This window comes from Coffea arabica, chromosome 8c (assembly GCF_036785885.1).
Source record: "Coffea arabica cultivar ET-39 chromosome 8c, Coffea Arabica ET-39 HiFi, whole genome shotgun sequence".
NCBI lineage: Eukaryota > Viridiplantae > Streptophyta > Magnoliopsida > Gentianales > Rubiaceae > Coffea > Coffea arabica.
Genome location: NC_092325.1, coordinates 44,078,997 through 44,099,559, shown reverse-complemented (window position 1 = coordinate 44,099,559; position 20,563 = coordinate 44,078,997). Strand labels below are relative to the sequence as shown.

The 20,563-nt window shown below is 35.9% G+C and overlaps 4 protein-coding genes across 7 annotated transcripts; all 4 read left to right on the top strand.

Annotated features, from left to right (window-relative positions):
• Positions 1-1,670: 1,670 nt before the first annotated feature.
• LOC113705686 (uncharacterized) lies at positions 1,671-2,548 on the top strand. The gene has a single exon (XM_027227602.2). The coding sequence runs from the start codon at positions 1,756-1,758 to the stop codon at positions 2,242-2,244; it is 489 nt and encodes a 162-aa protein (XP_027083403.1). The 5' UTR covers positions 1,671-1,755; the 3' UTR covers positions 2,245-2,548.
• Positions 2,549-5,244: 2,696 nt separating this feature from the next.
• Positions 5,245-10,370, top strand: LOC113707483 (probable DEAD-box ATP-dependent RNA helicase 48). 4 transcript variants are annotated; one of them, XM_027229834.2, is made up of 10 exons: positions 5,245-6,565; positions 6,689-6,813; positions 7,162-7,217; positions 7,311-7,535; positions 7,747-7,953; positions 8,165-8,248; positions 8,494-8,589; positions 8,791-9,006; positions 9,724-9,906; positions 10,032-10,370. In XM_027229834.2, the coding sequence occupies exons 1-10, from the start codon at positions 5,343-5,345 to the stop codon at positions 10,260-10,262; spliced, it is 2,646 nt and encodes an 881-aa protein (XP_027085635.1). In that variant the 5' UTR covers positions 5,245-5,342; the 3' UTR covers positions 10,263-10,370. The 4 variants fall into 4 exon arrangements, with proteins under 4 accessions (XP_027085635.1, XP_071919638.1, XP_071919639.1 ...); XM_027229835.2 differs by having other exon boundaries at positions 5,246-6,565; positions 6,689-6,795; XM_072063537.1 differs by lacking the exon at positions 8,165-8,248.
• A 2,583-nt stretch (positions 10,371-12,953) lies between these two features.
• Positions 12,954-13,993, top strand: LOC113706234 (F-box/LRR-repeat protein At3g48880). The gene is made up of 2 exons (XM_027228117.2): positions 12,954-13,318; positions 13,477-13,993. The coding sequence occupies exons 1-2, from the start codon at positions 12,954-12,956 to the stop codon at positions 13,991-13,993; spliced, it is 882 nt and encodes a 293-aa protein (XP_027083918.1).
• Positions 13,994-17,299: 3,306 nt separating this feature from the next.
• LOC113706661 (F-box/LRR-repeat protein At3g48880) lies at positions 17,300-19,947 on the top strand. Its single transcript, XM_027228593.2, has 3 exons — positions 17,300-17,470; positions 18,331-18,695; positions 19,197-19,947. Exons 2-3 carry the CDS (start codon positions 18,352-18,354, stop codon positions 19,708-19,710), a joined length of 858 nt encoding a protein of 285 aa, XP_027084394.1. The 5' UTR covers positions 17,300-17,470; positions 18,331-18,351; the 3' UTR covers positions 19,711-19,947.
• The last annotated feature ends 616 nt before the right edge of the window (positions 19,948-20,563 follow it).

The following is a 20,563-nucleotide window of genomic DNA, read 5'->3' as shown; positions in this document are numbered from 1 at the left end:
ATTATTAGTTAGATGTATTATATAATATATATTAGTGTATGTAATATAATTGATATTATCAATTATGCGAATAATTAGACATGTCTACTAATAGAATTTATTAATTAGTTATACTAAATTTACTAATACATTTATACTAAATTTTTAATTACACTTAATAGAATAATATTTTTTCTCAAAAAAAAAGCACAAACACAATAATGAATTAGTGATTGTATTTGTACCAAAAGTGAAAACTTAACTATTTTAATTGTATTTATTTCATCATGTTGGATTGTATTCAAATAACTTTTGTTTAATTGTTTTTATAAGTTTCAATTATAAAATTATAATGAATAATAACTTGATGATGTGTTGATATTTTAATACTTGATTATTTATTAAAATTTAACTATAATAAAATTTTATTAACCTCGAAAAAAAAAAATTATTAATCCTACGGGGGAAGAGGGATGGGACGGGGCGGGGCGGAGATAGTGGGAGGCGGGGGACAGGGCGAGGGACGAGGGGAATTAATAGGCAACGGCCCCACCTCCCCCGCCTCAACCTCGTCCCGTTGCCATCCCTAGAAGAAACAGCACGCACCCCCGCTGTAACGTGCACCCGGACTTGAACAAACCTGAGGACAGTGGAGTACAGTGCATGTACCCGCCAGTTTCCCGATATGCGCTCTCTCCTAATCTCCAGGAGCTAAATCCTTCCCACTGTGGCTCTTCCCAGATCAATCCTAGCCGTCCAAAAGCGCGGGATAGACATCTTGCCTATTTGCTCCCCCTATTGTCTTACCTACACATGGCACAAATGAGCCCACGCCTGGATCGTACAATATACAATATATTATCCAAAAACCCATCCAACCCATCAATATCAAAAGCTGAGCATTCCCACAGAAGACTCAATTGCAACTATATAACCAAAAGACCTCTAAAATTAACACCCCCCCCCCCCCCAAAAACACCCCAAAAAAAAAAAGTTTCTTAAAAGATCAATTTCAGAATTCCAGTCTCTTTCGCTTAAAATGAAATAATTTGGTGCATCTCATATCTCAATTTTAGTACTTTGGTCACATATCAATTGACCTTGATGAATGTGTACAACAAACACATTCTTCTTTTTGGGAGACAATTAGGTTCAATTGGCATTTGATCATTTATCAAATCACATAATTTTGTTAAAAAATCTAAATAGTGGGTTAAAGTAAAATATATTCAGAACTAAAGAAAAACATTTTGAAGTTAATTTTGTCTTTCATAAGTCAAACTTATTATAAGAACTTCTCTAGCTTTTATCCATGAATTATTTACTAATTTGTATCGGTACAAGCAGATGGAAAGATGCGTCAAATAAGTGCATCGAATTAGGATGTCAGAATGCTATATTATTTGCAAAAATTTATTCGTTTGTATCATTTATATATTTTTAAATCATATTTTATGACATATATACCATAGCAAAAGTGTACTACGGTATTTTTTTTTTTTGTAAAAAATTATCCAAAATAGTCTAATATCCAAACACACTCGAAATTTGGAAGGGATTAAGATGGTTCGCTTCATTGTAAAGGGCGAGCAAAAGAATTCCCTAAGAACATGAGGGACCATTTTGACAATTTTAGCCCAATTGGATAATCATAAAAATTCTCTTCACGTCTCAAAATTGTAAAGCCGATACACTTTTTCAAGAAATTATTCACTTCATCTTCTTCTTCCCTTGGACCTTTTCTGCTTTTCTTCTCGACTTCTTCGGCAAAAATCCATGGCGCCCAGGAAAAAGACAACTGTGGAGCCCTCGACAAGGGTGACTCGCAGTTCAACTAGACAAGCAGAACCTATCCCAGAAACCCCCAAAAAGAGGGCCAAGACAATTCCAGAAAACCCCAAGAAGAAGAAGGCTAAACTTGTCCCATCCAAGCCAAAACAAGAAGCAGAGAAGGCAGAAGAAACCAAGGGCGACGTTGTTGATGGCTCCAAGAAGACGATAATAGTGGAGCATTGCAAGCAGTGTAACTCATTTAAGACAAGGGCTTTGCAGGTGAAAGATGGGCTGGAGAAAGGTCTTGATGGTGGGGTTAATGTGATTCTGAACCCAGAGAAGCCAAGAAGGGGTTGCTTTGAGATCAGGGAGGAAGGTGAAAATGGTGAGAAGTTTATCAGTCTTCTGGAGATGAAGAGGCCCTTTACCCCCATGAAGGCCCTTGACATGGATAAGGTTGTTTCTGACATTCTTGAGAAGATTAAGGGTTGAATATTCCTTTCGGTTATGGATTGTTTAGGGATTTAGCTAGGGGAAGCTAAGATAGTATTGGTAGTTTTTTTGCTTGTGCAGGAGAAGATGGTTGGAGAATTTTTAGTTATGGTAGTCTTCTTTGTTGGATCTCTTGTGCTAGTTTCATTTCCAAGAAATCCCCCTAAATCCCCTGTTTTTATTTTCATAGTCTAATTCTAGTATGAATGATGACAAACTTTATGAACTATTGCAATTGTTCTTGCATTGTACTCTTGTTTATCTTTCTCAAGAAATGGGATCTTTGGATATCTGTTTGTGGAAATTGCCTGAGAAAGTAGCTTGTTGCAATTGTATTTGGTGGTCTGAGCCCTTGAATGTGGCATGCGGAGTATTTTTTTCTCTACTGACTCTGTTCATTCTGAATGTGAATACTGCCGTTTCCGATGAGGTTGTTTATTGATTGCTTGATGATGAAGAGTGACCATCTTGGAGGAAAAAATTGATGGCCTAATGATGAAGGGGCTTGCTCATTGATAGTTCATACTTTTTGCCTCGTGATACAGGTTTATCATATAAATAGTATATTTTGCTCGTATGTGCAATTATGGATTTGATTCTACTGGGATTTCCGTCCATTGTAGGTTTGCATGCAGAAAAATGAACAGTAAAGGTAATTTTATAGAATCAAACTAGCTCCTTGAGCTTAAATGATCATTTTAGAAGTTACAAATCTCCATTTATAGAACATTATGTAGGCATTTAGAGTTGCTTTTGAGAATATGTAGGCCGATCCATAACTGGCCAATATTTTGATTCCAAAGAATTATTCTTGAAGTTCTGCGGAAATTGGGGTAATATTGCATTTGTCCTGTCTCTTTTGAGGGAATTCCCTATTGCTTTCCCTGGGAATTGACTTCAGTAAAAGTGCAATTCGTTGTTGAGGACTCAAGCTAATAGGAGCAAGATTTTGCTTATTTTCTTGTCTGACACAAGTCCGTGAATGAGGATGATGCATACCTTGGTGCGTGTAAATATTTTGTATGACTGCCAAGAAGATGGAATAGCTACCTCTGAGGTAATATCAGCAGGGCTGAAATTGAGGTGATCAGATTTTCCTGCATGATTTCTTCGTATTGGAGAAATTTCTATACAACGTAGGAGAGACTATTTTAGTGCAATGTGCTTCATTACATGATCTGCTTCTACTCTTATGTTCTAGGTAAAAATGCAATTGTATGCCTTGAATTTTCCTGTGTTTGCAGATAAATCAACAATTTTTCCTGAAACTTAATAATGTGGAAGGTAAGTAAGAGAGGAGTGCCTCGGGCATCTCCTCTGTTTGCCAATAGTAATGCGTCTTCATTGCCTTTAGCCTGCACAGAAGGGAAAATTCAGCGACATTCCCTTTTTATTTGCTTCTAATCTGAGGCAGAGTAGCATCCGATTGAACCTTGTTATAGCAGTAATCAAATGCTGTGGAAAGAACATCGAGTGATGCAGTTAGTTTAATAGGAGCATTCTCAATTGCTGGCCAAGAGGATCGAGAAAGATTTCTGTCAAAGGGATTAAGAAATTGTAGAGGACACTAATTGGGAAGTGAAAGGCTTCCAAGTCCACAATAACTTAGCCCACTTCAGCACTATTAACCTGCAAAACAATCGAAAAATTTGTCAATTCTGCACCTAAAATTGCATTTAACGTTCCAGAAACTATTAAAAACATATTATTGATTCTTGATGAACGTCGCCAAATTATCAATGTCCAATTGATCTTCTATCCAGTTACATTGAACTGAATGCTGTCTCTATATAGCAAATCAAGCTTATGAGATGCTAAGACTAGAAGAACCAGAGGCGGTTGAATGAAATCAACAACTTCATGACCGCAGAAAAACCCCTTTCAAGCTAATTGCCTGCATATCTCTAGACCAAGTCCTCTGTTAGGTCCTCTTAACAGCTGCAACCTGAAAGCATTAATTTGTTGGAAACGTCCTTTGGTCATCAATCTGGACTGAAATTTATCAAACGAGCAAGGCAATAATCTGTACTTATAACTCATCATTCCTTGCTAGTATGAACTATGAATTACGTTGCTGCACACAAGAAACAAGTTTCCCTCACCAAGCCCTCTTAAGTAACAGCTGTTGTATCCAGTTTTTAGTAGTTTGTAAAGAAAAATCAACTTACAAGGAACATAATAACTAGAGTCTATTTCTCAATTCAAGATTAACAGAGATATATCATTCTGATAATAATATATGCCTGTTTGAATAGTGAATTATTTATCAAAATTTATTTACTTGCATAATCAATATTATACTTCTTAACAATCCTTTTATCTCACGTACATCACATTAAAAAAATATATACTACAGTATTTTTATTTTTATTTTTTGAAAAAATCATCTCAAATAATCTACCATCCAAACACACTACGAAATGTTTCCGTTGTCGTCTTCCAAAAGTCAACTAATATGCAAATTTGTGCACTCGGATTTGATACGCATTATTATTATTTTCTCATTCTAATTGATTCATAAAGCAGCAATGTAAATAAAATCTTCCACAGCCTCCTCCAAACAACAAAGAAGAAGAAATTCGAGTAAATTTTTCCCTAGCATGCAGCAACTGTGGAGATTTGAAGTTAGGACTTTAATTTTCATGAATTTCCATAGGTTATTAGCTTTTCTAATGTTGTATATTTTGTCTTTTAAGCCGAGGAGCCTATAGGTTGCTATAAAAATTTCTTTACAAATTTGGATGTCCTACATACAAGCAGTTAATTATTGTAAATGTAAAATGTGAAATTGAGGGAAGGTGTTAACTTAATATTCATCGAGTCAAATGCATACTTTAATTTCCAATTTTGCTTAATGGGAATTTAATCCAATCTCAAGCAAGTTTTTCTCGAAGGAGTCGAATTTAAAGAGATTTGTTTTCTTCCACCCCTAACTCTTCCTTGAATTACCTAAATCGACAGAAAAGTTGGCACGTATATCTCGTCGACCCTTAAAATAAAACCCCACTACTACGGTATAAACCCGCCACCAAAATTCGTCACATCCTGCCTTAAACCCTAAAACCTCCCCCCGTCACTCACTATATTCAATTCAAGAAATGCATTCCTCTTCCATTTTCCTTCGCAGGCGTCCAAAGCCCCCGCCATCTCTTCACCACAGCCTCGCTTTCCTCCGCTTCATGGGCGGAGGCCCCCGGACATTTCCCGGAGGATTAAACAAATGGCAGTGGAAGCGCATGCACGAGAAGAAGGCCAGAGAAAAAGAAAAACGCCTCCTCGATCACGAAAAGCAAATTTACCAGGCCCGTATCCGTTCTGAAATCAGGGCTAAACTCTCTGCTGCTTCCCAGAAGCCCAATTCTGTTTCCCACCCGGATCAGCCCGGACCCAATTATGGCCCGGTATCGCCTCAAGAACATATTAAAGCTCTGGCTGATCGGTTCATGAAAGAAGGTGCTGAGGATTTGTGGAATGAAGCTGATGGCCCGATTAGAGCTCCGGCGCCTCGAGAAATGGCAAATAAGAGAGTTATTGGTGAGCCCATTGATTTACGGAAATTAATTTCGAGAAAATCTGCTTTTGCTGATAATTGTAGTGCTGATGAAAGTAGAAATCCGAAGTCTTTGGGTGATCTTTCTTCGACGGCTCGAAAGTTTTCGAGCGGTGGTGCTTTGGGTTCAGTGGGATTGGGATATAATTTAACGGGTTATTGTGGACATGGATTTTTGATGAACTCGAATAATTGGTTAATTAGTAGGCGCATTTCGAGTTACACAGCGGGATTGATGAAGGGGGGATTGGACCTAATGTGTGATCATGGAAGTCAGATTTCGGTGAATATGGATGGTTTGTCGAGAGTGAGGTGTTATTCTGTGGATACAATTAGTAACAAAGGAGAAAGTTTTGCTAGAAACCAGAGGTCAAAAAGCAAGGAAGGCTCAGATTCTAAGGGGAGTTTGGTTAGCTCTAGAGGTAGCGGGAGAGTGAGGTGGCCGAGATTTCACACCAACAGGAATGTGATAAATTCATCAGATGATGAAAGTGATGATGATGATTATTATAAAAATGATAGTGATGATGAGGATAAGACTGCTGAAGACAGGAGAAGTTGGGGTAATGGGAGGAGAAATGCAAGCAGTGCTGCATTAGGGAAGTATGATGTGAAGATAAAGAAGAAGCGAGTGCCCTTGAATGCTTTGGAACAAGAGGATGATTTGTCACAGCAGGTGGAGATGATTCGTAGGGAGGTTGTTAAGAGGAGTTTGGAGAAGCAGCGTGGAGAGGGAAAAAGTGAAGAGGAGACAATATATAGTTCCAAAAGGTGTGAAGGTCAAATTTGTGATTGCTAAGCGTGTCACTATTTTAGAGTTTTCTTTGTGAATAGAAATCTCATGTCAACATTTTATTTTTTTTTGTAATGTTGTGGGGGGCTTTTTGTTGTTAGGTTTGATGAGTATGACATCTCTCCTTTGACAGTCAAGGCACTCAATGCAGCGGGTTATGTGCAAATGACCAGGGTTCAGGAGGCTACACTTTCCACTTGCCTTCAAGGTAGGCATGCAAAAACAGTTAAGCATCTATCCTAACCTACTGCCTTTATGAATCAACCTTTTATATTCTAGTTTATTAACAATGTAGATTTCTTTGATGACCATAGATGTCATTGTAATTAACGGAAGGAATCGACGTAATAGCTAGTTCTCCCCATAAATAGGATGCTGTAGTTGTTACATCGTTCTTTTGTTTGATGGGAATATAAAAGCTGAATTCTTTGAGTCAATTTCCATATTTGGTAGGTTCTTCTAAATCAAGTCACGCAAATGATTGCTATAATGGCAATTTGCTTATGGCTTCTCTCTTCATAAATTCTACAGTGCCCATGTTTCTTCCATAATATTTACACACTGCTGTGAACAGGCAATGATGCTTTGGTTAAAGCTAGAACTGGAACTGGAAAAAGTGCTGCATTTTTGGTATATTACTAGTCCCTTTGATTTTGTTCTCATACCCTTTTTTCTGGCGTTCAATGCTTGTATATTTCTGTTCCTCTTATTAAATAAAAACAGCTTCCTGCTATTGAAACAGTTATAAAGGCGTCAAGCAACAGCACGAACCAACGGACCACTCCAGTATACGTTCTCATTCTCTGTCCAACACGAGAACTTGCAAGCCAAATAGCTGCAGAAGCTACTGTACTGCTGAAGTACCATGATGGCATTGGCGTGCAGACACTAATTGGAGGAACACGCTTTAAAGTTGATCAGAGACGCTTGGAGTCAGAGCCATGTCAGGTACAAGGATCTTTTGCAACATCTGGGGACCTTTGTTGTTCGAAGTGCATGAACTTTTCTATCAGTAGAGCCTCTCATCTCTTCCGCTTCCTCTCTCTCTCTCTAAAACTGAAGTTTAAAAGAGCTCTTGCTTCTTGTTAATGCATACTTTTACGCAGTTTATGACGTTCAGAAGCCCAATTGCTTCTTTTTAATGCATGTTGCTATGCAGATTATAGTTGCAACTCCTGGCAGATTGTTGGATCATATAGAGAACAAGTCTGGATTCTCTTTGCGCTTAATGGGATTGAAGATGCTTATCCTTGATGAAGCAGACCATTTGTTGGACCTTGGTTTCAGGAAAGACATGGAGAAAATCGTGGATTGTTTACCTCGAAAGAGACAGTCTTTACTGTTTTCAGCCACAATTCCGAGGGAGGTTAGTTTCTACTTGTTCCTCGCTGAAGACTTTGTGAAGCACTGATTTTCTGCTTCACAATTTTGCATTGAAGCTACCCTTGCTTACCCTATCCATGCAAGCTTAAGAAAAGTTTCGTACTCCTTATGGATTAGCTGAAGTTTAAGCTTTTGAGAGTAGAAAGTTCTCATATACATCTTTACCCATGAATTTGACTTTCTTCAAATCACAGGTTCGTCGAATATCACTTCTTGTTTTAAAAAGAGAACATGCATACATGGATACAGTCGGCTATAGCTTGGAAACACATCCCAAGGTGACACAGTGCTGAGAATTACCTTAAATTCCAATTTTCATGAAATTTGAAATATTTCAAGTAGAGGTCTAACAACCTCAGGATTCTCTACAAGGTTATAGCCCATCAAAGTTGACAGTTTCAGTGGTGTTGACATGTGAATTCGAATTTTAGTCGTCATAGCACCTTACTAATTAATGCTATTTCTATTGGATGAGAAAGTCCAAGGAACTTTCTATTAATTCTTTTTTTGTCTTCTCAATTAGGTAAAGCAATCTTATCTTGTTGCACCACATGAACAGCATCTCGAAATTGTATACAATCTTATGCAGGGACACATCTCCAATGTGCCTGATTATAAGGTAATAATGGGGATTTGAGGATGTCATGCATTATTGGTCTTTGTTGTCCTCTAGGCACATTCTTTCTTATTTTCTTCTCTTTTTTGTTTTTGTTTTGGGGGGGGGGGGGGGTAGGGGGGGGGCAAAAACAAACAAATGAGATTTTTATGTTCTGCATTTGGATCTTTGCTTCTGCACTAATGATGATTCAAATCTGCCCAGGTTATTGTTTTCTGTACAACAGCAATGATGACATCCCTCATGTATGCACTTTTAAGAGAGATGAAGATGGATGTGAGGGAGATACACTCGAGAAAACCTCAAATCTACAGGACTCGGATTTCTGATGAATTCAAGGAAGCTAAACGATTGATTCTCATTACATCAGATGTTTCAGCTCGCGGAATGAACTATCCTGATGTCACATTGGTCATTCAAGTGGGTGCTGTTATTCAGTAATTTACTATTAAACTGTACACCAACGCCTCCTGATTTCTTGTGCTTGATCAAATCCTCACTATTTGATATAAATTTAAGCATCATCCAACAATTGAATAGTTTAAAAGAAAGAAAATTTTGAGATTTTGTCTTGTTCTAACTTCTTTATTTGAAGTTATGCTGTTCTATCTTAGAAATAGAGGAAACATTTTAAGTCCATTACCCAGTCATATCATCAATGTACAGGTAGAAGGATGATTTGCCATTCAAATCGCTTAACCAATTGCTGGTACAGTCTGTTTTGAGTAGCACATGACCAATTTTTAGCTGTTTCCCTTTTAGACAGGCAGTAAGCTCGAATTTAAATTGGGGAAGTGTGTAACTGGAATATCCAATTTTTGCTTTAGATATAAAGGATGACAAGTTGGCAGGCTTTCCATTATGAGTCAGGACGATGTTGAATGTTGCATGTCCTGCGTAACAAGAAGTTCAGAAAATGAGTTTTTTTTTTTTTTTTTAAGTTGTATTTCTATTCATTATTTTTTCTTCTTTTTCCTGTTTTTGGTCACGTTTAGTGGGAGAGTGGATGTTCATATAGGGCTATGGTGAAAGTTTGATGAGCAACATGTTTCAGTTTCATTTTTTTTTTTTTTTGCTGCATTAAATACTTGAAACGATCTCACTTCTGTGTAATAATCTGTGTGATTGCATATTTAGGTTGGTCTTCCATCAGATAGAGAACAATATATACATCGTCTTGGAAGAACTGGACGGGAAGGCAAAGAAGGAGAAGGCATCCTTTTACTTGCACCTTGGGAGGATTACTTTCTGGATGACGTAAGAGATCTTCCCCTGGAGAAATGCTCTTCACCGCAATTAGATCCTGACGTGAATGTAAAGGTCTGCAATCAACTAGTTACTTTAAAGATTTTACTTATGTTGTATTGGTGCACTATTTCAATTTGGACTGTTCATTCTTATGTATTTGCAAGAGTCCCCTGATGCCAATTTTCTGGTATTTGTAGATTGAAGCATGTCTGACAAAGATCGACCATGGCGTCAAAGAAGCTGCTTATCATGCTTGGCTGGGCTATTATAACTCCATCAGGGAAATAGGCAGAGACAAGACGACCCTTGCTGAGTTAGCCAACGAATTTTGCAAGTCAATAGGATTACAGAAGCCTCCTGCCCTCTTTAGAAAAACAGCGTTGAAGATGGGCTTAAAAGATGTTCCTGGCATTCGAATACAAAAATGAGTTCGCTCACTCTTGTGATTTCATTTGACATCTGTAAAGCATGATATATTTTGCCGTGTTCAATTGAAAGTGGCATCAAGACTGAATGCCTTGATGATTTTCAGCTAATTGCTTGTATGTTCTTCTTCCTTTGCTTTCCTTTCCTTTCGTCAGCTTCCTTCTCAAGGGCAAGGGTATGGCATTGGCAGGTGGTGGTCATTAGCGTACTCGATTAGTTACAGGATGAACTATTTATCTACAATTATTCTTCAAGCGATGGCACCTTCGACTCTATAAGAAAAAAATCCAGAGAACATAAAATAGATTATGGTAGAAAAACAAGAAAAGTATCAGTGTGTAAATATGTCATCTCACAGCTGATATTAACAAAATTATGTGCATGAGAAAAATATTGATGACAAATAAATAGTCTGAAAGGATATCTATTTGAAAACTTTACACCAAGTACATTCATTACATATCTTTAGAATTAAAGTGGTTACAAAATAAGTTAGCTTCTAAACCTTTAAAACTCAACCTAGGTAAGGTAACCAAGATTTAAGCAAGAAAAATTTTAAAAACCAGCAACATATAATCTACAGTGCACAGGGCAACTTCCTTGTCACTAATGAACTGGATTGCATGCCATTTGTTTGCTAGCTCATTCATCAGAGACAATCGAAGCATCATCTCCCAACTAAATATTTTCTCATGGAAAGAACGCATATGCTGTACACAAACGTCATACAAGAAATTACTCGTACATTTAATATGTCCCATGAGTACGAATTCAGGCCGCCTTCCTATATAACACAGAGCTTTTGGTCACAAGTGACATACATTGTTCTGAATTCACTGCCACTTCTTACATCCTCCGACTAAGTGTTTGAAGGTATGATATGATCTCTGAAAATTTGATGTTAATATCTTTTCTTCACTTGGTATAATCTATATCTCATCTTTTCCCTTCAATCAAATGTTATGACCCCCAAATTTTTACAAACAAAACCAACAAGCAAAATCATACATACCATTACCTGTTCCGGTCAGTGCAGAAAAGCAAATCGAACGTTTTATATGTCTAGTTATTCTTCAAATGATTACCAAAAAAAAAAAAAAAGAATTACTTTGTGTCTAGCAAAGACCCTATTTGTTGAAATGTCTAATTTTCAAATTGACAAAAAATTTGGTTAGGTTTTGGAACAAAAAATGTTGAGGGTTTCAACTTGAGAAGGATGTCATGTATTTTGCCAATTTCATAAGTTGAAGATTTTCACGAGGCAATGTTTCATCAAGACTGAATTTTCAGCAATTCTTGTGACGGTTGTCTTTTCCAGGACTGGCTAGCTACGAAGTGCCATAGCTCTGCTTGTTAACATTCTCCTTCTTGTGATGTTATAATAGGGAGAATTAATTGAGCCGCAGAAAGTCGAAGTTTTCATACCTGTACGTAAATTGTGCCAAATTCTTATCGCATGCGATCTATTGTATGATATCGTGTCCAAATTGAGTTAGGAGAAAAGCACGAAATAAATCCATTTTAGTTCCTTTTATTAGTTTAAATAAAAATAAGAAAAAACGCTGGATCGAGATGATCCATTTTCTATGGCGTATTCATAAATTAAATGTGAAAGAACACATCATTTTTCTAAAGTAAATTAATGTATTTTCTGCAGGCCGATCTTTCTAAACCCTCTACCTAGTTATCCAAAGGTAAATGTGTCTTGATTTTTCTTTGTTGTTGACTAGTTTATTCGTATGATTTCCTTTTACTTTTTTCTCTTTCCTGCCATTGATTGTTTTTTCAAGGTCTTTATTGCAATATTTGTTTATCAAATAAAACGAAATAAAAGTGTCACCCTTTGACTTTTAAATTGGTCCTCCCCAAAAGAAAAAAAAAAATCTCACCGAATATTTGATACATTTTATGTGCACGAATATTTTTCAAGTGCATGACCTACTTTTTTTTTTTTTTTTTAATCTTAAGAGATTATAAAGAAGTAAATAAGACAATATGTTAGATGGGAAATTTTCCTGCCATTGATTGAGAATTGGTAAGTTTCCAAGTTGTGGAATTGCATGGTGTGTATGTGTACAAGCAGGCATTTAAATCCCTGAAATCTTCCATGAATTTGAAATGGGCTTTTTTTTTTTTTGGAGTTTTAACATTAATTCTCATTCATATACCATGTAGTGGTTGCAGACTTGGATATCTTCCCACAATTAATACTTTAAATTTTGTTTCCGTTATATAATCTCTTTCCTTATTGGATAGTTATCATCTTGACAGAGCCAGGAAGGAATCTAAGGTTTAAAATTCTCTCAATAAATTCTCTAAATTAGAGTTTCTTTTTCTTTCTTTTGTGTGTGTGTGTGTGTTATAGCAACAAAATTAGAGTTACAAAACATTTATGAACTCATTTTCATGATTTAGTCTTGTATTAATGGTTTTCATCATCTCTTCAGTATATTTGGGGGGATTATTATTATCATTGTGGAACATATCATCCATCCAATGTAGCCATTTCTCTATGAAAATTCGTTTTTACCATTTGAGATTTGAGCTTCATGTCACATCTGAAATGATTTCTCATTCTTCTCTTTTCATGACAAATATATATATATATATGCTTCATTGCTTCTCGAAATCTGTCTGCTTATTACTGTATCACATTCTCATCAATTTGTTATCCAAAATCTTCATTCAGGAAGATGGAAAACAGCGCCGTGGCAAGCCGCACCACCGAGGAAGCGGGTGAAAACTTTCGTGACTGGTCCAAGCTGCAAACCGACATGCTCTTGAAGATTTTTGCCCTAGTCAGCGTGATGGACAGGATCCTGAACGTCTCTGCCGTCTGTCACTCCTGGCGCTCGGCCTGCTCCCACAAAATTCTCTCGAGTACTCTCGACACTAGTGAAATCAGAAACGAAATGGACACCAAGACTCGTCGTGGAAGAACTCGACTTATGGTCATTCTCATCTGCGGTGTTAATCTGGCAGGTGAAAATTTGACCACGCTGATTATTGATTCCATATTGGAGGTGAACGATAAAATTCTTACTCGGGCAGCCAAAAGGTAGTCTTACTCTTACATGAACAAATGTTCTAGCCATTTTTATATCTTTGCTCGATCTGGATTATTGCGTGCATTTTAATCTAGCTACATAAGAAAGTGTGTGATTAGTACACTTGTTTTTCCTGTTTTTGGCAAATGCTCATATTACAATTTTACAGGTGCCCAAACTTGATGTGTCTGGGGCTGCTGTGGCCATACCGGGCAACATCCAGAGGCCTGAGAACTGCATTCGAATCCTGGACAAACCTCCAATCTATGTCCATTTCATTCAATTCCCTCCTCTCCCATGTCAACATCTTCAAGGCGATCGGCCAGAACTGCCCCAACTTCACTGAGCTTAAAGTCCATGCGCCTTTTGTCTCCCAAGAAACAGCCCAGATCGCATCACAATTCATACCCCACTTGAAGGTGCTAAGGCTACAATGCAAAATGGTCTCAAAAGATGCGGCAGTTGCAGTATTGGACGGACTGCAAGACCTTGAGGAGCTTTACATATCCATCCAGAAGGTCGAGTATGTAGCTCCTGTTACTGGCGTGTTTCGTCCAGCAATCATGCGTGATCCAAGAGTGCTCAGCAAGGCTTCCAGGCTTCGAGTTTATCACGTTTGTTACGCGGGAGAATGCAGCTCTTGTCCGGCCTCCAGCATGGGACCTCCACCATCGAATGTTGTTTGAGATCCATTTATAGTTCTAGCCTTCTCGGCTTCTAAATAAATATATATATGTATGCGTTTCTGCAGGAGACCTTGTTAAGGGTCGTATCGTTTTCAGAGTTTTCAATCAACAGACTCCCTGCTTTGGGTGTTTGAAAATACCAACTATAACGCAAACTGTCTTGAGTTTAACCTTACTATCTAAATATATGTTTTGTAAAATCCAAAAATTCTAACAAAAATATATGGGAGATATATTTCATAAAATCAATGTATATGAAGAGACAATTTACACACATAAGAATATGCGTGGAAGAAGAAGAATAATATTAACAATAATCTATTAATCATATAATAAGAACAAAACTCTCAATCCTTCACTTTTTTTTAAACTAAATACAATAATATGACTCCCTATTTTTAGACTAGATGACTTCATAAATAAGTCTTACAACCATAAAAATTTTTTTAATAAGATACTAATTTCTAAATAATAAAACTACCATAACTTGACTCCAACAAAATTACTAAAACACTACTAAATAATAATATGAAAATTTCTAATTTTGAGCCGTGATTTAATATGCCAATATTGTCTCCCTTAAATCAAGCTCTCTGTTGAATCAGATTCACCACTATCATGATCAATAATCTCCCTTGATTTTTACTGCTGCAATATTTCATGCACCTGAATAGATTTATCTTGTCACTCAACTTATTTTTCATTTGCGAAAATAATCTATGTTTCTGGATAGACTGTTTTCATCTCCAATTTGATGTCAACTTAATGACAATTCACTTTGTGATTTTCATAATCACAATTCACTTATAGGATTCTCCTCCGATCTCTATCGTAATATCCACAATCAATGACACTTCATCACCAACCTTGTGGTCTAACTCGATCAACTAATTTTTTTGCAGCAATTTTATGCTCTAACTCTAAGAGCGGAAAACACTCATAATCAACTCTCGTAATCAGGTCAATTCTTCAATGTTTAGAGGCACCCTGGGATCAATTTTTTGAATTTAAGGTTCTGATACCAGATGTAGAATTCAAAAATTCAAAAAAAAATTATGGGAGATATATTTCATAAAATCAATATATATGGGGAGGCAATTTACACACATAAGAATATGTGTAAGAGAAGAGAAATAATATCAACAATAATCTATTAATCACATAATAAAAAGAAAACTCTCAATCCTTCACTCTTTTCAACTAAACACAATAATATGACTCCCTATTTATAAACTTGATGATTTCATAAACAAGTCTTACACTCATAAGAAATTTTCTGATAAGATACTAACTCCTAAACAATAAAACTACCATAATTTGACTTTAATAAAATTACTAAAACCCTAAATTGACTAAAACACTACTAAATAATAAAATGAAAATTTCTAATTTTGAGTATTGATTTAATATGCCAACATGTTTTTAATCCAAAGAGTAAATGTGATTAATCAAATTGGGTAGCTAATGGCCAATGGCCTAATGATGGAAGAAACACATGCAAAAAAAAAAAAAAAAAAGAACAGGTAAATCTTATGGCTAAAAAACTTAATGGTGTTTTCAGATAAATTTCACTTTGGACCCTTAAACTATAGACACTCTTCCACTTTACTCCTCAAATTTCAACTTTGGATACTTTATTCACTAGAGCATGAAATTTATCACACTTTAGTTTTTAACTTTAAAATTTAGACACTTCACTACCATGAAATTGTCGAAAGTAAAAAATCATATGCAAGTGTAGTCAAAGTTTAAGGACTAAAATGGTATGAGTTTCATATTTTGAAGGGTAAAGTGTTCAAAATTCAAATTTAAGAATTAAAGTGAGATGAGTTTCATACTTTAAGAGTGTAAATCGTATAAAATTTTGGTTTAATTAAAAACTAAAGGGGATTTGTATCTATAGTTTAATGATCAAAAGTGGAATTTAGCCAATCATAAGAGGGATTTTTACTTCAAACCAATGTTTTAAAAACCGGACCGTTAATCGAACCGGTGAAGTGAAAGGGTCGAGATTCAACCGGTCGGACCGGTTCAACCTCGGTTCAATAAATTTTTTAAAAAATAATTTATATAAATATATATGTGCACAAAATAAGACATGTAATGGATAATTTAATACTTTATATGATGAAAAGTTTACTATTTTTGAATAACTTGAATTTTTAAAAATAAAATTTTTAAATTATAAGTTAAAACAAATAAATTTTATCTCAATTTCAATTACATCTACCAAAAAAATCTTAAATATAATCCAAAAATATCACAATATTTGAAATTATACAAAATTCACGTCTATGAGAATTTAGACATTGTGAACTTAAATTTTAATTTACATTTTGGAATTTAAATTTACAATTTAAAAAAGGAAGTTTGGAGTTCTAAGAAAATCAAGAGAATTGAAAATAGAAATGCAAATTTGATAAGAAACAAAAAATGAGATAAAAGTGAGTGGTTGTGGTATTAAATAAATTGGGTTAAAGAAAAATAATTCTTTTTTAACTTTTTTAAATTTAATGGACAAAAACAAAATTAAAATATGGAAGAAAACATCAATAAATTAAAAATAAAGAGATTTGATTAAAAATAAGTGGCAAAAGAAAAGATGATAGAGAGAGAGAGAGAGTGTGTGTGTGTGTGTATTGATGATTAAAAAAAAAGAGTCATGAAAGGATGATATTTTGTAAAAAAAATGGAACAAAAGAAATATGAGTGTTTGTTTTATATAAATAAGTTATCGAAAAAAACTAACAAGATGTGATAGTGCAACGGTTACTACATTGGTCTTCTATTACAAAGGTCTTGAGCTCGAATCTTGGTAACTACATTTTGGAAAAAAAAAAAAAAAAAAAAAAAAAGAAAGGAAAACTCAAAAACCGGAAATAATCGGTTCAAAGCCGGTTCAGCGGTTTCGCGGTCCAACCGATTTTTGACCGGTTTCTTGACAAAGTCAAACCTGGCATTGAACCGGACCGGAGCCATGGCTAATCATTTCTAATGGGAATTTAGCCAATCAAACAATGTTCTAATTTGAGAAATGGTGCATTTTTTTTTTCGATTTTCACTTATATATATATATATATATACACACACACACACACTTGCTTTTAAATGAACAGAAGTCTTTTGCATGCTTTTAAATGAACAGGAGTCATTTAAGAGAAAAGAAAAAACCCAACCACGTGTTATGATAGTCACCAGAACGAAACAAAACGGCTAACAAATCCATAAATATTATGATTTGGTGTGAAAAAAGGAAAGTAAAAAACAAACAATATACGTAGGCAACTCAATCTCCAATTCAGGCAAAAACTGCTCAGAGTACATTCACCTCTTTACTTTAGAGTGCATTCACCTCTTCCATTGCTTCCCTTCTCTTTTCTGAATTGCCAAGACTTTACAACATTTCCAGTGCTCAGGATCGAGGCTTTCTTCAGGGTCTTCAAAACAGGATTAATTCCAGCATTCCGATTTCCCAAGGTAACTGAATCGTACGTTTTCCTTAATTTCACGTTGTCTACTGTATTTGTATCAGTTTCTCTTATATTTTGTTTAGCTTTTTCTGGTTGCTCTTTACCCAAAGTCTCTCGTTCTAATATTACCTCCTCAAAAAAGAGAAACAAGGATATCTCCTTTTAATTTGATCTTCAAAAAGAAAAAAAAAATAAAAGAAAGAAAAACTAGAAGGACACCTGTGGACTCGTACAAAACCAGTCATAAATTTTGCGTTCCTGCGGTTTATTTCTTTTCTGAATTGGGTAATTAGCATATTGGCAAAGCATGACGGAGGCAATCCTAGCTAAAATGCTGTTGATGAGATCTCAAATTAAGAATTCTAGAACGAAATTACTTTTTAAAATCCCCTTTCAGTTTTCACTACTTTACTGTAAGTTGTTGATTTAAAGCAACCAGGGAATAGTTTGTGGGCCCTTTGTTTTGTTTATTAAACAAAAGGTCAAGTTTCTATCCAGATATTCAACTGCAAATCGATAATTTCTTCCCCTTAAACCATAAAAACTCGTAAGAGTTAAAAAATTTACAGGCAATTTTGTGGTGCTTCATATCACTTTTTTTTTCCTTCTTACAAGTACTAGTGCGTAATGAAAACTGTAAACTCATTATCAAGATTCAGTCTTGTTTTCTAACCTCCCAAGTGCAAATAGATTTTTAGATCAGCTCAAGATTGGAAAATATAATGCAAGTTCCATATAGGCATTCATGGCCAGATCACGTATTGATTGAGCTAAATCATGGCATGCATCTCTAAAATGCAAGGTTTCTTTTTGTCAAACACTAATCGATCACATCATTTTACGGTTTGTATGATCTTGTGCATGTAGGCTCTCGGCCGACATCCTGCTATGGACGGCAAGCGACTTTCCAAGAGCAAGGCAACCGGCTGGTCCGACATGCCACATGACATTCTGTTGCGCATTTTTGCCTTGGTAAGTATAATGGACAGAATGCTGAACGTTTCCAGGGTCTGTAGCTCCTGGAGGAGGGCATGCTCGGCTGCTGTTTTCTCCAGTACTTTGGACATCTCTGAATACAGAAAATCCCAAGACTACCAGCAGCAAGGTTGGAGATCTCAACTTGAGCTCATCTTTCGGCGGGGCATTCATTTAGGTGGCCCTAAATTGACCAAATTGGTTTTTGATATCGATTTTGAGGTCGAGGATACACACCTGACTTATGCAGCCGAGAGGTACTTAAACCATTTACATTAGCTTGTGCAGAATTGTATTTGTTTTTTTTTTTTCCTGTTCTTTTACATATATGGGTAAATTTTACTCTGGACCCTTAAATTATATACAGACAAGCTTCCCTTGTAATTCTTAAACTTGAATTTTAGACAATATTTCGTGCCCTAAAGTATGAAATACGTCTGTCCAACTTTAGTAAAATCATTCATTGAATCATCATAATTAACAGAATATTCTGTCTTTTACTTTGAGCATTACTTGTCTGCCTACTATTTTATTAGTTTTAATGATGCGAATGTACTGGAGTAACGTAAATTTAGTATTTGAGGAAGTGAGTGTGGAAGAAAGCCTATAGTTTAAGGTCCAGAAGAAGAATTTACCCTTGTAATATATATATATATATATATATATATATATATATATATATATATATATATATATATATATTTTTTTTTTTTAAGCTAGTGATCAAAGATGAAATTCACCATCGATCATGACTGCAGGTGCCCAAATTTGCAAGAGCTTTTGCTGCATATTCCAGTCAGGACGACAGAGCGAGGCTTAGCAACCGCCTTCAGATGTTGGACAATGCTTGAACGTCTGGACATTTCATTTTTCGGTCGTCCTCACGTCAATATCTTCAGCATTGTTGGTGAAAGATGTCCACTCTTGACAGAGATCAAAATTTGCGGATGCTTTTTCAATAATCGAATTGCTGTGCTCATAGGGAGGCATATACCGGGGTTGAAGAAACTAAGTTTTCGGTGTGCTTTTGTCACCAGAGATGGAGTGCAATCACTACTAAACATGATGCAAGATCTCGATGAACTCTACATTTGCGTTCGCAAGATTGATGTGCCCTTTTATCGCCACACTGGTCCTGGTCCGGCAATAATGTGCGAGCCAAGATTCCTGCGGAACACTTCCAGACTTTCAGTTTATCATATTTGCTATACGGGAGAATGCGGCACATGTCCCGCCTCAACCATGGCAACTCCGCTGCCAATTAACTTTTGAGCTTCCTTTTGTAGTTCTTGTCCACCTCTGGTGCATATCGTTGTACATTTTGATTTTCCTAGACTCTTTCTGTTAATTTTGTGAGTGCTGCAATACAACCTTTTGGGATTATGCAGCCCCGACCTTTATTTGGCTACAAGTAGTGTTGGTGTGCTTTTTCTTTTTTTTGGCTAAATTATAATGTCAGGTTGTGCTGCACTAGAAGTCACTATAATTATACTACTATCCTTGAACCAAGATAGTCTTTCAGTTAGAGATTATTTTAGTTGTACTCTTGATTGGAGTTTCCATGCATGATTGAAATAACTAGTAAAGAATCTGAAAAGAACAAAAGAAAAAGCACTAAAACGAAAGAAATACTCCTAGCTACAAGAGTATGCAAGCCAAATTCTTGAAAGTTCACGGTATATAAAATCACTGCAACATGTTTTACTTCACTAATGGGAATTATTAACTAACAAGGCGTTTTAGCAGTGGCAAAAATGGATGCAAGAAAGTGAGTCCTAGCTAGTTTGAGGATGAAGAATAGCAGTATCTCGTAAAAATACGACCAACACCCCTTAAATACTGAATTTTTAATAAGGCCATATATAATTATAGTTTACTGTATCGTTATGATCTTTTTTTTTTATTTTTTTTGGTTGCTAATTTAGCATAGTCTTATTACAGTATCCTACAGCTTTTTTAAGCAGACGTATTGGAGATAAACTTCAGGCTTTAGTCAAACAAGCAATCTTCTCAATTATTTCCTTTCAACTACATTTCTCCTAACTTAATTGAACAAAAGTTCTTTTGACTCTGGATATCGAATCAGGAAACGGCATGGTCACTCCACCCAATGAAGGTGCGCATG

What these genes read in the sequence shown, in the direction of transcription:
- LOC113705686 (XM_027227602.2), top strand. Translation starts at nt 1,756, where the DNA reads ATGGCGCCCAGGAAAAAGACAACTGTGGAGCCCTCGACAAGGGTGACT.
- LOC113707483 (XM_027229834.2), top strand. Translation starts at nt 5,343, where the DNA reads ATGCATTCCTCTTCCATTTTCCTTCGCAGGCGTCCAAAGCCCCCGCCA. An exon ending in ACAATATATAGTTCCAAAAG is followed by an intron (nt 6,566 to 6,688) that starts GTGTGAAGGTCA and finishes TTTTGTTGTTAG; the next exon opens with GTTTGATGAGTATGACATCT. An exon ending in CCAATGTGCCTGATTATAAG is followed by an intron (nt 8,590 to 8,790) that starts GTAATAATGGGG and finishes AAATCTGCCCAG; the next exon opens with GTTATTGTTTTCTGTACAAC.
- LOC113706234 (XM_027228117.2), top strand. Translation starts at nt 12,954, where the DNA reads ATGGAAAACAGCGCCGTGGCAAGCCGCACCACCGAGGAAGCGGGTGAA. An exon ending in CTTACTCGGGCAGCCAAAAG is followed by an intron (nt 13,319 to 13,476) that starts GTAGTCTTACTC and finishes ACAATTTTACAG; the next exon opens with GTGCCCAAACTTGATGTGTC.
- LOC113706661 (XM_027228593.2), top strand. Translation starts at nt 18,352, where the DNA reads ATGGACGGCAAGCGACTTTCCAAGAGCAAGGCAACCGGCTGGTCCGAC. An exon ending in CTGACTTATGCAGCCGAGAG is followed by an intron (nt 18,696 to 19,196) that starts GTACTTAAACCA and finishes TCATGACTGCAG; the next exon opens with GTGCCCAAATTTGCAAGAGC.